The sequence below is a fragment of the Rhipicephalus sanguineus genome, chromosome 8 (genome assembly GCF_013339695.2).
Source record: "Rhipicephalus sanguineus isolate Rsan-2018 chromosome 8, BIME_Rsan_1.4, whole genome shotgun sequence".
Lineage (NCBI taxonomy): Eukaryota > Metazoa > Arthropoda > Arachnida > Ixodida > Ixodidae > Rhipicephalus > Rhipicephalus sanguineus.
Genome location: NC_051183.1, coordinates 18,699,467 through 18,716,611, shown reverse-complemented (window position 1 = coordinate 18,716,611; position 17,145 = coordinate 18,699,467). Strand labels below are relative to the sequence as shown.

Here is a 17,145-nt window from a genome sequence, read left to right as displayed (position 1 = left end):
CTGGTCGAAGTGTTGACTCCAGCGATGCGTCTGTTTTCTGTATGGACGAACCAACCAACGAACATTACATTCTTGAAATGCAGGTCAAGCCTACGTGGGCCAAGCCTGCGGAAATTATAAAGTCGGAATCGGAGAGGACGATCCGGGTCTTTTTTCGGGAGTACACATTGCAATTCACGAAATAGGACACTTGTGAGTAATATAGCGTTGAGTCGGGTACATGTTAAGAGTTGTAAATCGCGTGACAAAGATGGTTGCTGATTTAGAGGGATTCTTAAGCTTTTTTCGCATTCAGGTGTGGTTGTTGCTTCCAAACTCTTCTCTTCGTCGCCTTCGCCACATGCTCATCCTCCTCGTGCTCCGACCGCCAGAGTTCCAACCACTGTTTGCACGTACTCTTGCGCGCCAGCCAACAGGATGGTACAGTGCCCATGCAATAATATTTAACTTGAATCTACGCCCCCGCGATGCTTCACATAGAAGATGTTTCAGCATGTGCAGTTCTCAACGACTGAAACGCAATACTCGGAGCGCGTGGCTGCTGACAGTGTAAGCGAGAGTGATCTAAACGCCATACTCGGAGCGCGTGGCTGTTGGTGGTGTGAGCGACAGCGATTGAAACGCAATACTTGGAGCACGCGGCTGCTGCTGGTGTGAACGAGAGTGATTTAAACGCCATACTCGGTGCGCGTGGTTGCTGGCGGTGAGGGCGAGAACGATTGAAACGCGATACTCTTAGGGCATGGCTACTGGCAGTGAGGGCTATACCAATCGAAACGCAATGCTCTTAGCGCGTGGCTGCTGGCGGCGAGGACAGCAGTGATTGAAACGCAATACTCTTAGCGCGTGGCTGCTGGCGGTGAGGGCGAGAGCGTTCGCGACAAACATGATGACTGCATCTGGTATACAGCCGTTCAGTCTGTGGTTCTTGGTGGCGCAGGCAGAGCGATTCAACCCTTTGTAACGCGAGCTCGCTAGCTCCAGCCGCTTCGCGCTGCGCTCCGCCGGCGCCACCGACAACCACAGACTGAACAGCTGTCTACCGGGTGTAGTCATTATGTGTGTCACGTCCTATTATTCTTTTAACCCCTCCTAAACCCTTCCCACTGAGAGCTACTGCTGAGGTGTCATCCCAGAGATGGACAATTGCGGGGATCTCAAATTTTCTATTCTTCCATTTTTCTTTTTATTAAATGCGAAGCATTTCGTAGCGAATCTCAGGCACTTTGGGCGTTTCTATCTATCTATCTATCTATCTATCTATCTATCTATCTATCTATCTATCTATCTATCTATCTATCTATCTATCTATCTATCTATCTATCTATCTATCTATCTATCTATCTATCTATCTATCTATCTATCTAGCCGCCTACGTCTGGGCGCTTTCCCGGTCCTTTCCATAGGTTGTAAGATACCAAAATGTGCATAGTATAGGATGAGTGTATGACGAACACGATTCACTGATGATGACATGAATAACGCAAAATACATGTCGCGTACGTCATGAAACCCTTTCTCTCAGTCAAGGGTGGCACATACCCGCATACCAGAGTTCATGTTATGCGGGTATGTGCCACAGGTGATAACAGTCTCAATCAACGCAGTAGCCGCAAACATACACTTTGACACGGAAGGAAAGTGATAATAATAGTAATTGCTGGGGTGCTTTACGTCCCAAAACCACGATATGATTATAAGAGACGCCATAGCGAAGGGCTCCTAAAATTTAAACATCTGGTATTCCTTAACCTGCACTGTCATCACGCAGTACACGGGCCTCTAGCATTTCGCTGCCATCAAAATGCGACCGCCGCGGCCGGGACCGAACCCGCGACCTTCGGATCAGCAGCCGAGCACCGCAACCACTACACCACAGTGGCCGACACAAGGAAAGGTAGAGAGCTGAAGACAGAGCACCCCTGGAAGACGCTGGGTTACCATTTACTCGTCCACGCGGTCCACAACGTCGACCACGTGGATTACGCAAAAGCCGGGCCAACGCTTCCTACAATAACTCTGCCTAGAGGACCATGTCCCTCATGATTACCGGTGGCATGAGCATTGATTTATCAAAACCCAACAACGCCTGGTTCTTAGACGGCATGAAAGACGGCACGAAAGACGGCTTGGATGTGGATAGGGCATCACAAGACCTCGGTGCCACGTCCAGGACAGAAGGCATCATAGTGTGTGCGTTTACCATTTGCACATTTCTCAAGCGTAATTCCGTAACGTTTCGCTCAATGAGAAAAAATGTTGCAGTGGCTTAGCTTGGCTATGCCAGGATAACGTAGCCTTAGCAAAGGTTCAGCAAATTATTCTTAGGTTTCCTGATTGTCTAGGATTAGCTTGATTATCATGCTTACTGCTGCTCCAATGACACACACACACGGTATAGATATTATGTGGCACATGTATATTTATTTTGCCAGGCAACTACTTCGGGATCCGATGAGTTAAGCTTCTCCGCTCTTCTGCGCCGTTGAGCAGCATTTGCGCTCTCCTTCTCCATGGCTATACCGCACTGGCAAACGCCAGTCAGAGGCGCTATCAAGCGACTCCCTCGCAGTATCAGACGGCGACTGCACAGCGAAGGCGAATAGCTGCGCGCGCGCCGGCGCCAGTGCGTCTGCCACGGCTACGACGTCACTGTCTCTGGAATGCGCGGACTAGCGGCGGCGAGTAGCGCGCGGCAGCGGCGGAGTGCGCGGGAGGTGCCGGCTCCGGTGCGCCAGCTGCGTGACATCACTGATCCTCGCGCATGCGCTGCACGGCTCTTGAGGAGGCACGCGAGACTGGCTCGGCTATGCCAGTGTAGCTAACGCTAGTAACTTTAATTTTGTCCTGCAGGACGCGCTTAGCGCGTAGCGGGCGTCTCCCACGTAAGGACCGACAGAGAATACCTGGCGGCCGCTTCATCGGCCTGCTGGACAGCCCATTGCTGGTCGGCGATAAGCGATCTTCTGAGGGACGTCTCCCACTTGTTTGAGGTAGAGCCGGGATGAGCATTTCTACACTCCCAGAGCATGTGTGTGAGTGTCGCCGTGTATCCGCCCGAGGGGCACACGTCGGGATAGAAGACGTGAAGGTTGGCGAAGTTTCGATACGGGTGCCTTTGCAGTAAGCGTAGGGTCAGCGCCTGTGGCCTGTTAAGTTTCGGATGCCGGGGCGGAAAAATGCGGCGTCCAAGGTAAAAGTGTTTTGCGATGTCGTTATATGTAAGGGGTGCATACCGCTTTTCCTCTAACTCGGCGAGATGAGGTTTCCCTGTGGTTCTTACGTTTATTTCGAAGGTTGTGGTTCCATGCAAGCTGTTATTTCTTCCACGTTATTTTGATTTAGTTTATCTTATAATTACTGGGCCTAATTGAAAACTGCAAGTAGTGTTCACTGTGGTTTCCTTAACTTCGCTATCAGTTAGCTTCATTAACTACAATGATCTCAAAGTTTAAGAGAAAGACGTAAATCTTTTTACTTCATGTTTTCATATCTGATCTAAAGGTGAAGCACTAGATCTCAAACCTGCTTTTTGTAGGTTATCATCATATCATGATGGCGAAGGAACCTCAATAAACTGCTCGGCGTCACAGGGATACGTAATGAACCCGTACAACAGCGGAAGGAACCTTTTCACTTTCTCCAATTGCAGCAAGGCAGCCATAGCCGCTTTCTTGAGGTAAGTAACATCACACGTATAAGATGTTGATGTTTACAGAAATAGACCACGCCTGCTTGATGAACAGGCAAGAAGAAAGTAATATGGAACCCATTCAGTGGGGTAGCCAGAAATTTTTTTCGGGAGGGGGGGGGGTAACCATCCTTTATTTATGTTCGTGCGTGCGTTTGTATGCGTGCATGTATATATACACACGTATACTTAAAAATTTCGGGGCTTTTTGAACCCCCCTCAACCCCTACCCCTCGCTACGCCAGTGGAAATATCGGCGAAGTGCACTTCAGAAAGACACGGGGACTGAATTAGCGCGAAGACAGGTTTTTTTTCCGTCCCTGTGCCAAATGGTGCGGCCACCTTAGGCTTAGGATGGATTGTCCACAGAAAGCTTAAGTGAAAAAAAAAACTACAAGACATTTCTGCAGTCAGATAGATCGAGGCTTACTGGGGATATTATACATGATCGCTCACGTTTATTTACATTTTCAAGTGGATTTGCACAACCATGTACCTTACGATAGTTTGTCATCTCTGGTGCGTTGAATCGTCGTTGCGATCATGAGAGACTTCATGTTCACTGGAGGGTGTTTCAGTATTACTGTTCAGCTCGAGAGAAAAGTGACTGAGCAATCAATATAACTTGTCTTCATGGCCCTAAAACCAGCCGCATAATGTTGTCATACAGTAAAGCCAAGCAAACCATGCAACAAATCAACTATTTCTCATACTTACGCCAAAACGAAAATGAAAAGAAATGCGTTTAAATGTAAATTTTACTTGCCGCAAGTTGTAACAGAACCCACACCTGTCGCATTATGGCGCGTCTCCCTTTATCATACACAACCACAGTCGAATTCGTAGTCACGGACACGCCACAGCCATTTGCGTGTCTTTTCTACATACAGCAATGACCACACCAGCCAATCATGACCTATAGCAGAGAATTCATTCGTTATACCATTTAAACCTTTCCCATCATATTGTACCTAAACGCGTAGGGTTTGATCAAGGACTTCGTCAATCAGCCTATAATCTTCGTGCTTCAGGCATATACAGTTTGACAGCGCGTTCTACAAAACATTTACACTTCCATAATATGTACTGATGGACTAATTGGTGAGCCATGATATTGTCACGGAGTCGTGACGTCAACAAAGGTGGCAGTCGGTGTGTCCAAGATGAAACTCTTTATTTGGCCGAACTTGTGGCTGGGACACGGAAAGTCGAACTACAGCAATAACACTACACACTGATAGCGGCGAACGGTGCATCGGCCGTCAATAAACTGGCCTGCGGCTAGACGTGCCGGCATTATACATGTGGCATTGAATATTCCAGTCTTTTCGCTGGTGGCTGCGCCAGTTCAATAATAATCTCAACTTATCGCGTTTGTGCGGTCAAGCCTATCAGAAGATTCTAAAATAATCTGGAAGCTTTCCAGACATTCGGGCGCGGTTTGCGAAATGCAGTGGTTGTACGTGTAACGAATCGGTTGCATGGAAATACAAAGAGAAGGGCACGTGGCAATATTTGATCAAGCAGCGCACAAAGGACAAAGGTACGCTGCAGCTGCAGATCAGTTGCAAACCAGCGCTTGCATTTGCGTCATTTTGTGCGCGGGATTGTGTCCTATGTGCGCTGCTTCATCAAATATCATTGACACTTCGACCTTCAAAACTGTGGTGTTGTTTCAAAGATAATGATGGTTATTATTGCGTAGTTCCCAAGTATGGGGCACTCTATGTGATACCCGGGGATTCGCTTACGACAAACGTGAATAAGGGAGTGCAAAGACACGAAAACTGCAATTCGGAGTTTAAAACTCTTCACGGATGTTTGAGTCGGCTGTGATCAACAGAGTTTACACCTGCAATTGTTGCGTACAGGTTAAACGCATCCTCTTGCTTATTGAACCACAACCAACGGCGCCATCTTGCCCTCTTGCCCAACGACACTATGACGCTGCCCGGTCAAGTAATAAGTGGCGACCTGTACTGCAAGCGGACCTTTGCACACCCTAACGTCACCTACATCAAGGTAACTCATACAGCGCTTTCGATAAAAATTCATTTTGTATTTGACTTTGCATATAACATTGATTTGTTTGAGACTATGTTACTTGAATAGGCGGACAACACGGTGACCAAATACACGAAGGGAGACATAAGAACCACAGTTCAGGCCACTTCGTTATTTTTTATTTATATGTAAAAAAAAAAAAAACGTGGGAACGTAGGCTACGTTAGAGCCGGCTATCCCATCAACACGACAATACTTTTGAGGAAACACACAAAAACAAACAAAACTACAAAAAACTAGAACGAATACAAGCATAAGAAATAAGAAAAATAATCAGAGGAATTATATACATATGCAATACGCGGTGTATAAAAATGGACAGATTCCAAGGCTTGAGTCCAATACAAATAGGGTGGTCACACCGCGAATATAGTCTATACAGATAGCTTTTTATGCGCTTCCATGTATTGTGACTATCAGGCATGCTCATCAATAACTCATTACTATCAAAGGAAGCAATAACGACAAACTATAAACAGTTAATTAAACTCGTGTCCGTTAAAAATCACGAAGACCACTCAGTGCGCGCCTTTGATTATCAGGATGTGGCCACAGTCCGATCACTTTGCTAATTGTAAGTCGTCTTCTGTTAACGCTGTTCAACCGATCATAACTTCAATTGTTCATTCGGAGGGGATGCTGATACTCAGCGCTTATGCGGAGGCAAAAAAAAAACAAGTTATTTACGTAGTACGGATGTTTCAAGTGATAATTAACGAATAAGCTAAATTAAATATGAATTTAAGAGGTCCTGAACCACCCTTTTTGCTAAGTGAGCTAACACATACAGTTGAAAGAAGATGCTTCTGTGAGTACGTTAGCCAAATCATTCCATTGTGCGTGGCAAAGAGAGTTAGCGAGCGGAGCGTAAAGGCTTGAACACACGTACGCGTTGCAATGTGTCAGCGCGTGACTTTTGGACATGCTGCAACGCGTACGTGTGTTCAGGCCTTCAAGTTGCCACTTTCTTAAGCGCCCTCTCTTCATAGAGAGGCTTGTCCTCGCTCTCTTCGGAGCGGCCGGCGGCCGCTTTATGGCGTCATACAGCAGATTGCTGCTATTCGTCGATATCTGACATAAACCAAGAGCAGCGTTTTGATCAGATGTGCTTTTGCACCTGGGTGCCACCATGCGCCGGCGCCGTGCTCTATGGGGTGCTAAAATTGTACAGAGAGAGAGAGAGAGAAAACTTTTATTTGTGAAGGCCTCAAGGATTATCCTCGTTGGGTGGAGCCCTTAGTTCAGGGCCCCATTGGCTCGCGCCACACAACGTGCCCGCTGGATCAGCCGACGCTGCTCCTGCGGTTCTGAGCTGGTCAGCGCAGTCTCCCAAGAGGATTGTGAGGGTGAAGGAATACGGCGGCAGCCCGGTGGTTGTGGACATTCCCAGGTGCAGTGATACACCGTGGGCTTCGCTCCACAATAGGGACAGTATGAGGGATATTGTGTGGGGTGGAAGAGATGAAGGATGTAAAGGCAGGGGAATGAATTAGTCTGAAGCTGCCGCCAGGCAACAGCGTCTTCTCGGTTGAGTGATTTGTGTGGTGGTGGGAAGTACATGCGGCTTTGTCGGTAGTGTTGTAGCGTTTCAACAACAACACTAGAGCGCAACGGAATCAGCCGTGTAGAGAACGATTGCTTTTCATGACACTCGCTGACATAGCTTCTACCCCCCGTGTCATCTCTCCCTGTGTAGCTGCCAGCGTGCTCGTCGAGACAAAAGAAGAGGGAAAGCGCTTAAAGCATGCGACAAATCCCTGTAACACCGCTTGTTCTCGACGGATTTGAAACAATTGGCGGTGATCGATTCATGACGCACTAAACAGCGATAATGAGGTGATTTGATTATTACTTTTAAAGATGAGTCTGGACATTTTTAACATTATTAAACGTAGCGCAAAAGACACGGACAGTGTAAAGGAGCAACGTACACAGCGCTGACTATCAAATGAAATGTATTGAAGAACATTCACACATTTTTAAGGAGAATTGGAGGGAATCGAATATGAAGAAAGGGAAATTAAACGCGAATCACTGTAGAGCGAGAACATCGAAGTCATTTAATGAGTGTCCTGCGAGAGCATAGCTTCTTGCCTGCCCTCGCCTCAGCATTAGCTGAAGATCCTGTAAACTTTGGTTTCTTTATTTATCTTCTTTTTACATTGAAACGAAATCAACCTTCCACGCGTACCCACAAATCATCGTGCTAGCCAGATCAGAAAATGTAGTTGGGCAAGAATTATTGCTGTTGTTTTGATCAAGTCATAGGCCATAGGCTTCAACGGAGAAAACATTTTCTATCTTACAGTGGGATTCGGATCTCAAGCAATGCAAGTTTCGCTGCAGGTTGTATATGAAGCCAGACGGAAAACCTAAATATGCCATCAGATATGCATACGATGGAACTCCGTGTAACAGGTCTCGACCGGAGATGGTAATCCGCTCTTTAATGCCCATATTTCCTTGGACAAAATAATAATAATGCCATAATAATATTAATAATAATAAGAAGAAGAATAAATATGCTCAGCTTGCACTAGTGGCGCAAGGCTGGACCAGCAGCGGAGCTAGTGTTCGACTTAGCTAAGCTCAGCAAGTAATCCCAAGCTTTTGCTAGAGATGCTAAGTTTTGCTCAGTAATACTAGGTACGTGCAGACTTGGCTATTGTTCTCCGGTTTGGGTGGGTTCCCCACATAACGCACGTGTCACGCTGTTTTGGCGGGAACATGTGAAGTGACTAGCTTTTTGTGGTTCTGGCGGCAACATTTCACGTGACTAGTCACGTGATGTAACATTATTTTAGTCACGTGACTAGTTTTTGTGTGATTTTACGTGATTTCAGTTACGTGACTAGATGTTACATGATGTTACGCGATCTTAGTCACGTGGCTAGCAGTTACGTGGTTTTTGGCGGGAACAGGTCAATGACTAGATGTTACGCGATGTTACGTGACATTAGTCACGTAAGTAGTCGCTACGTGTTTATGGCGGGAACCACTTACAGCTAAATGCTTCAACTAGTTCCACCTATTATCACGAACATTGGCATGTGCACTACCACTTATCAACTACGGTCTTCAGATGCTGGAAAACAGCCTGCCGAGGATAATAAACAAATATAAGCTGGCCTAAAAAGCAGGTGCGGATTGTAACGAAGAAATAACTATTTAAAATTATTCTAACGTACCGTATATTCTCAGTGTATTTGTATAGAAATATTGCATACTGGTTATTGCTTGTATTACCATGCAGATTTTTTTCGACATGAAATTGGTTATGCTATTATTATTTAATACAGTAGGTGCTTCCTAGCTGCCATACTTGCTGCCATGCCATGTTCTGTGAGGGGGATGGAGCTAGTCAAGCTGCTGCTGACGCAGTTTTTATCACGTCTTCCCCACCACACCTTGTGCATGCATCGTGCTTGTGGCAAATCGATAGACTGAAACTGAAACATGCTACGTGACTAGATTTTACGGGATGATGGGTGATTTTAGTCACATGACTAGTTATTACGATATAAAAGCTGCGGAAATGTGTGCATAGGCCAGACGGGCCGATGTCTAAATGACAGACTCAGAAAACATGCTTCGTATTTGAAGTTTCTCGCAGGTGGCACGCACTTGCCTCTTCATTGCAGAGGTTGCGGGTGCGATCCGCTGTTCGCAAGCACTAATGTTCTTTGTAAATCGAAACACAGACTCGCGAGGGAGATCACGGAAGCTGGACAGATTAAAGCAAACTCAACCACGTGCATCAGTGTCGCCTCGGTAGCGTTGAATGATATAAGGAAATAGGTAGGGGTGTGCGAATATCAATTTTTTCGAATACGAATCGAATACGAATATCCACCTTCGAATATCGAATCGAATATCGAATATCAAAGCAAAAATGCCTCCACAATAACGATATTTTACTTAACATGTAGCTATTTGAAGAAAAAAAAACATTAACAGCCTGACTGGCAACACAACATACACTGCTATCTCCAGAACACAATGTCCAGGCTAGCACAATGCACATCACAACACAAGCAAATATCACCGCACAATGAAAGTAACGACTAGATGTTATCATGAGGAAATATGAGTTGCTCCACATGATCAGGCAGCAGGCGCTCCTTTCTAACAGAGACAACCCCCTGCCACTGAAAAGGCACGCTCGTTTGGAACAGAAGTGGCTGGTATAGGGAGTTACATGGGGCAAAGCTTTGCCAGACTGGGGTATCTGAAGGTGCCTACAGGCCGCCACCAGTCCCGTGGGTCACTGTCTTTCTTCAGAAGTGGTGCCGCATAGCGAACAAGTGGTAATGCGGCACGTTACGGCCGCATAATATTGAAAATGCACGGTTACATGATCGCCAACAGCGCTGCACGTCGGAGATGCACCAGCAATAAATCATACGTATTGGGGCGCTCGTCGCAGGCAGATATCGTGCCTCCGTGTACTTACGATGTTTATCGCTCCTCTCGGCAAAGTTTTTAGCGATACGAACGCAACAGAAATGTGGAAGACGAGCTATTTTATGCATGATAATCGAATCGCATATTCGATTTTTCGAATATTCGAAGTTATCGAATATTCGAAACTTTTCGAATACACGATTTTCGAATCGAATACGAATATTTCGAATGTAATATTCGACGAATATTCGAAACTTTCGAATATTCGCACACCCCTAGAAATAGGCTATCTAAATAGTTGAAGCGCGGAACATATCAGTTCGGATAAGTAACCTTCAGGTTGGCCTTGTCTTTTTAGTGATAAAGTGGTTGCACATGCGCGATTCTGTGCTCTCGTGTGAGAAAAATTTCCAATAAACTGCAGTTGTAAGTTGGGCGTCTGTCCTGACAAGTTCTTCGCTTCTGTTGCTGCTGTTTTCCGCTCATACAATTTACAATACGCCTTCTATTTACCTTTGTGATTTCCAACCATTTCTGAAACACCGATTTCCTCAATGAAACACTTCAGACATTCACTAAATAACTTTTTAACACAACAATCTTATTTTGTACAGTTTCATTAAACGTTGAGCAAAGTAAGTCATTCATTCCGGGTTTATTTTAGTAACCTCCTCAGACATTCAGAAATGATAAACAGTCGAATTTTCCGCGCAGCCTCGCAGGTGAGGAGTACTATATATATATATATATATATATATATATATATATATATATATATATATATATATATATATATATATATATATATATATATATATATATATATATATATATATATATATATATATATATATATATAGTAGAAAATTTGCGACCGCTTATTGGAAATTGGTTTTTATCTGTAGTTTCCCCCATTGATGGTTCCCCATTGTCTTGTTATGCGTCTCAACAAACAACTTTCATCACACAAGTGTCTCTGGCAAGGAAACTGATTTCGCTTTAACTTCACCATCTTTTTCAGAAGTGCAAGAATACCAAGTGTGTTTAAAAGTAGTTGCCTATAAGGTCTGCTCACAGCGCGAACCAAATATCTTCCTCTTTCGCCTAATGGCCCAAAAGTGCTCATATACTCACGAAAGCCCACCGGAATTGCAAGCGTCGGACTCTTACTCTCGAATGTTGCACTTCCTGGGGATCAAACAATGAAATACTGACAGCACAGGAATGTGCATTTACTACAGCCGCGTTTCTTTAACAAACTACGCAAAAATAAAGCATTTCTTAATGTATGAACACCTTCAAAACTTACTACACCCGCACATGGATTTATAGCCTTGTTAGCTGGCATAAAGAATACGCCTAAATTTCTCCCGTTCGTGGCTGCAGTATGCAACATCAGGACGATTCAAATGCGAACCTTAAAGGTAAAGTCCAATTTTAATTGATTATTATGATTCATTCGGTATTTTGTAATTATTATACTGGCTCAACAAATGACTAACATATGGCCGTGCATTGCTAGAACACAGCGCACGATAAAACAATTAAAACAGATTGCCCCGGCTTACTATTCTTGACCTTAGCTTACTTTTAGGCGACGAAAAAAAACACATACTGGATCAAGTATTGTTAACGGGATAAAGGACGCGGCTGCTACAACAGTAGGAAATGGTTGTTCATTCCTCTTTCATAGCAATCGTTCATAACACGAAAGTCAAACGTCCCTACATAAAACCACGGCGGCTGTTTGATGCTTAACTCGAAAATGTGACTATTTTACGTAACAATCTTTTCTAAACAATCACTAAAAATAATTAATTCATTCACTAAATACTTCCAAGACCATATAATTGTTGCTGCAAATAGGAGGCGGTCAGCCAAAAGAACGCACTGAATGCCGTAAAATGGGAAGCGTAGGCACTGACAACATAAAGTTTGGTGCGTAATGAAATTTAAGGCAAAATGTAGATATAAAACCGCATCAGCTCGCGCTGGGCAAGGTAATGTTTAGATCTTTTCGAGCAGCCTTCATCCTGCAATGGACATAATATAGGCTGATGATGATGACGACGACGATTCAAGTCCCGAAAGCACAAAAGACTGATAAGATTTTTTAAAGAAATACGCGGCAGTAAAGCATTACACATTTTCAAGGAAATGTTGACATGTCCAGTTTCGACGATTGTGGCAACGTAAGGGGGAACGGGACAATGCATTCTGTGCTTGTGAAAGGCAAAATGGATCATGGTAGAGGTGAGTGTGACACGTAAGCGTGCTTGCTTCTAAATGGACATCACTTGTCTTGTCAGTTACTTTGATCAAACGAAAAGAAATGAGAAATGAAGGCAAGGTCAAGGCCGTAACATTAATCCAGTTTAACATTAAGTAAGCCTCCATTAAAAAAAAAAGTTTGAGAAGAATCCCATGAATGGAAAAGTAAGAGAAATAGTCAGCGTTGTAGGTATGCAACCTGGTCGGATTGGTCTGGTTTAATGTACGAATTTCAAAGTTAATTCAAGATATCCATTTGGTCTTCTAATCATGAATATATCATTTATTTATAAATTTATGAAAAGTACGTACAATGATCTGCAAATACTGCTCTATGAGGACGGCACTTTCACTTTATTTCTGAGACCGCTCACTCTTGCCCGATGACGGTCTTGCTAAGGTGAGTATGTGATATTCAGTCTTGTAGATGTATGCCTCTTTCCTAATTAAAAAAAAAATATAGGCAAGGACATATGCAGATGTCAGATTTATAATTTTGCAAGGTGAACTCACAATCACACCTTGTGTGATTAGCTTCGATTGAAAGGGTGTTATGATTACTATCGCATTTCTTTTTTTTTTTTGCAATGCAATTTACACGTACAGTATGACGCTGCTGGTGGCATACGTATAGCAGTGGAAACAGAAACGAGCCTTGTTTTGCTAGTTAGCACTGTGTGTCGTCAAATATTATTTTACTGTGTGTCCTCGCCAAGGCTGTGGCTACGACAAAGTAAATGTTGCTATACCAACGAGTCGCCTCAGCCATCTTTACTTCTTGAATAGGGAATGTAGCCTGATCCACTTTATATCGGATCATGCTTTTTCATGAGGCGATTAGTGTGTTTGCGTTTGGCGAATAAGACACGCACTATTGCGAAACAATCATGTAAAAGCAGGCGATAATGCGATGAAGGATACGATATGGGGCGTTTATTTGTTTGGGCCAAGATGTGAACTCAAGAGTGCGCATACGAACAGCCGCCACCATACAGCACTGCTGGTAGTGTGTCGGATGATTATGCGGTTATTGCGGATTCGGTTCCTATCAGTAGGAAGTTCTCCACGCCCACCCCCCTTTCTTTAAATTCTCTCTTTACCATAATTACTGCACGCCTACTGAAACAACAAGTAATAATCCCGGTGCTTTCCATGGCGTTATTTATTCTGGCTTAATAAGGTTGTGTCAAGCGCAAGTGGAACTTCAGTACACTTAACTTCTTTCGCCGTAGTTCGAGACACCATAGCACCACAAACTTTAATAGCAATATATGATCCAGTACAAAGGGTGCCCAGAGAAGTATTGCCTCCCAATTAAGTACCCATCTTATGTAGTCGCTCGAATATGGCGCAGACCAGTACGCATTTATCTGGCGTTAACAAAGCCTTCCTTTGTGTTAAGATGCCTTAAACATTTTTATATTGTGTACTGTGAGTTACAGACGGGCGTATTTGTTCGGCACGCTTTCTTAGTCAAGTTATTGTGTCATCTTTGTGAGTAGTGTCTGTGCTCAATAGCTCTACTGAGCCCATTTTTTGTTCGTGCGGACACACATAGTTATCCTTCATCACAGAACTAATGTGTGCAAAGCGGCAGGACTATCTCAGGAACAGCTATTCCTGCTTTAATGAAAAAAAATATTCCATTTGTGCCGAGAGACCAATCGCATATGCTCGTGATTGAAAATGAACTGCAAAGAAATAAAAAGAAAGCCGTAATACACTTTTTGCAGAAACTATACAAACTTATATAAAGAAACAACCGAGTAATGTAAATTCACTGAACACCGTAAAATTACCGACACACGACATCCTTTTTTAAAGGGGCCCTGCAACACTTTTTCAGCAAAGTCAGAAAACGCCGCCGATCGGTAGTCGAGGCCTGGAACATGCAATTAATTCTCAAAGTCAGCTAGAAATCGCTCTCTATTTTCACGACAAATGATACGGGGTCGTGACGTCGACGAAAACAACAGCTGGCGTGTTCAAGATGAAACTCTTTATTTGACCGAACTTGTGGCCGGGAAATGAAAACTCAAACTACAGGAATACACACTGTACACTGATAGCGGCGAACTGGGCGTCGGCCTTCGATAAAACGGAACATTGCTGCGATGCGCCTTCTTTTATACGTCACGCATCGAACTTTGCAGCCTTATCACTGGTGGTAGCGCAAGCTCTGGAATAATCTTGACTATTCGCGTCATGTGCGCAATCTTAAAAAAAAATTGTCTACTACAATCTGGAATTTTCTCAGACATTCTGGCGCGCCTTCTGCAAGGCAGCAGCTACACGTGCGTTGGGCCGGTAACAGAGAACATAGAAAGAAAGGAGAGTGTGTGGCAATACCATAAACCCACCCGACCACACCATACACCCAAAGTCCACGGTCATTGGCTGATTTGAGCATCGTGAGCTGCATAGTTATGGCAGCCGCCGCGGAATGGCGCGACGTGCCGGGCGCCAGCACGCTAAAGGTAAGCAGCCCGTTCGAAGAAAAAAAAAAGAAAAGCAATGCTTAAATCATGACTCGCACTGACGAAGGGACGCATCTTTTTGCCCCCTTGTCACCCTCCTCCCTGCGTAACTTGCAGCACCCTCACTAGCGCGAAAGGAGAGAGAAAGTGCTTGAAGCGTGCGACAAATCACTGTAACTCCTCTCGTGCTTGACGCATTCTGAAAATTCTTGCTGCTGTCGATTCGTGAGGCAATAAGCTATTTTGTTGAAGCCATTCCACGCTCGCTTTGAAAAGTGATGAGAGCCCCTCCAATTATATTGACTGCTATGAGCAAATGCCAGTGATAAACGGGTCATGTTGCTGCAAATCCGGCCGCTAAATATAATATTGGCTCTGGGCCCGTATTCTCAAACGATCGCAAAAGGCGATAGCATCGTGTTTGGTGACGTAGAATCTGATGCGGTCAATAGCTGAAGAAACACTTGCCTGTGACGTCATTGTTGCACTGGCCGTTGGTGTTACGAATGTCTCACAACACAGGAGTGAGTGTATCGTACGAGCGCAGAGCGACCAGAGTCCGGCGTTTTCGAGCGTATGCTGGCTTCTACGCAGTGGCCAGGCTTGGCGGTGGCTACTTGAAATATAGGACGTGTTGAAAGTGCTTTCAACGTTTTTTGTGCGATTGTTTAATGCACAGTATAATATTTAAAGAATGCAACTTTGCGTGAAAATGTATTTTCGTTGAGAGTTTAACAGGGCGTACTCGGAGAGTTCAGCTGTAGTGTGCCGCCACAGCGATATCGTCTCAACATCTCAGCATGTTGCCGGCTCGCGATAAGCCACGCGAGCAACACACGATTCACGTTCCTGGGACGTTCAACCCACGAAAAAACAGGCGCTGGCAAAGAACGAGTACTGATAACACCCCAAGGTAATGCTCGCTTAAAGCTTCAGCTCAAAAAAATGCTGCGTACATCCACCGAGGACTGAATACTATAGAAGCTACCGCCTACGTCACTGAAATGCTAGTCTTCACCACCAACCGACGGTGATAAAGTGTGTTCGTTAATTCCAGGCATTGAAGGAGCGCTGTAAAGCACCGTCACGTCGACGGAAATACTAAAGGGCGCCCTCACTTTTCCTGTTTTGTACAATAGCCAATCAGCGCACACCAAAGGCGATACTTTTGCGATTGTCGCCTTTTGAGAATGCTGCCCCTGATGTAAGTGTTCGAGTAGAAATTACGCTGATGTGAAATGAGCTGTACACACAAAAGAAAAAGCTTTACGCATAGACATATAACTCTATTCTTTGGGATTGCGGAAGCGTGGTAGACCAAGATTGCTAAGCGGGGAGATACCTCTTAATGTCGCAGATGTGACAGCAAAAATATGTTCGCTATACCGTGAAGTGGCGTCATGCGCAAGGCACCACGTAGAAAAAAATAATGAAGTTCGGAACCGTATCACCTGGGTGTATTCATATCCACGACACACGGATAGGGCGCAAGTTTGGAATATGGGTTTTGACTGGAGTTTATTGCTTTCGCTTGCTTGAATGCTTTGGGTTCGCGTAGCAAACACGGAAATTAAATATTAAAATAAAACCTGCGACCGATCTCAACTAATTTACCTTTCTTGGTCTAATCACAAAGGGTCACAGGACTTTTCTTCAGTAGATGACTACAAACACCCCGTAAAAAAGTCATATGTATACTCTGCATCGTTTCCCACTCGACCATAAAAGAATGACCCGCCGATCAAGAAAATTAATTTTTGTACGTACGCCCGCTGATTAGAAAAAGAAATGTGTTCATACCTTCATTCAATATTACCTCGACGCCATGTGCTTAACAGCTTCGCTGGTTGTCCATCTTCGCAGAGTGGAATTACTCCTCAACTTTTTTTATTCATATTTCTGTGCAGCTCTTGTCCGAGTTTTTGGTTTGAACGCGAGTGTTCATGCTAACAACTTTTTGTTCACGGTCATTAGTCATGTGGTCTTGGCACTGGCTCTGCAAAGAAACTTCCACCTAAAAATCACGTGTTCTCTTTACCTATTGTTGTTGCTGCTATTGCGATAGCAATTATATGGACATTCTCGGCTGGTTTTAGCTGTCGCCGGCTTCATGCTCCGTATATATATATATAAAAGCCACAAAGAGAAATAGTTCAGAAAAACTTTCCGACGCGCGGAATCGAACGGGCGACCTCTCGCTTCGCAGCGCGCGGCGTTAATGCCGAACCATATAGAGCA

General features: G+C 44.4%; 1 protein-coding gene across 1 annotated transcript; it reads left to right on the top strand.

Annotated features, from left to right (window-relative positions):
* The first annotated feature begins 104 nt into the window (after positions 1 to 104).
* LOC119401513 (uncharacterized) lies at positions 105 to 11,419 on the top strand. Its single transcript, XM_037668390.2, has 5 exons — positions 105 to 192; positions 3,539 to 3,679; positions 5,563 to 5,713; positions 8,064 to 8,189; positions 11,181 to 11,419. The coding sequence occupies exons 2-5, from the start codon at positions 3,603 to 3,605 to the stop codon at positions 11,205 to 11,207; spliced, it is 381 nt and encodes a 126-aa protein (XP_037524318.2). The 5' UTR covers positions 105 to 192; positions 3,539 to 3,602; the 3' UTR covers positions 11,208 to 11,419.
* The last annotated feature ends 5,726 nt before the right edge of the window (positions 11,420 to 17,145 follow it).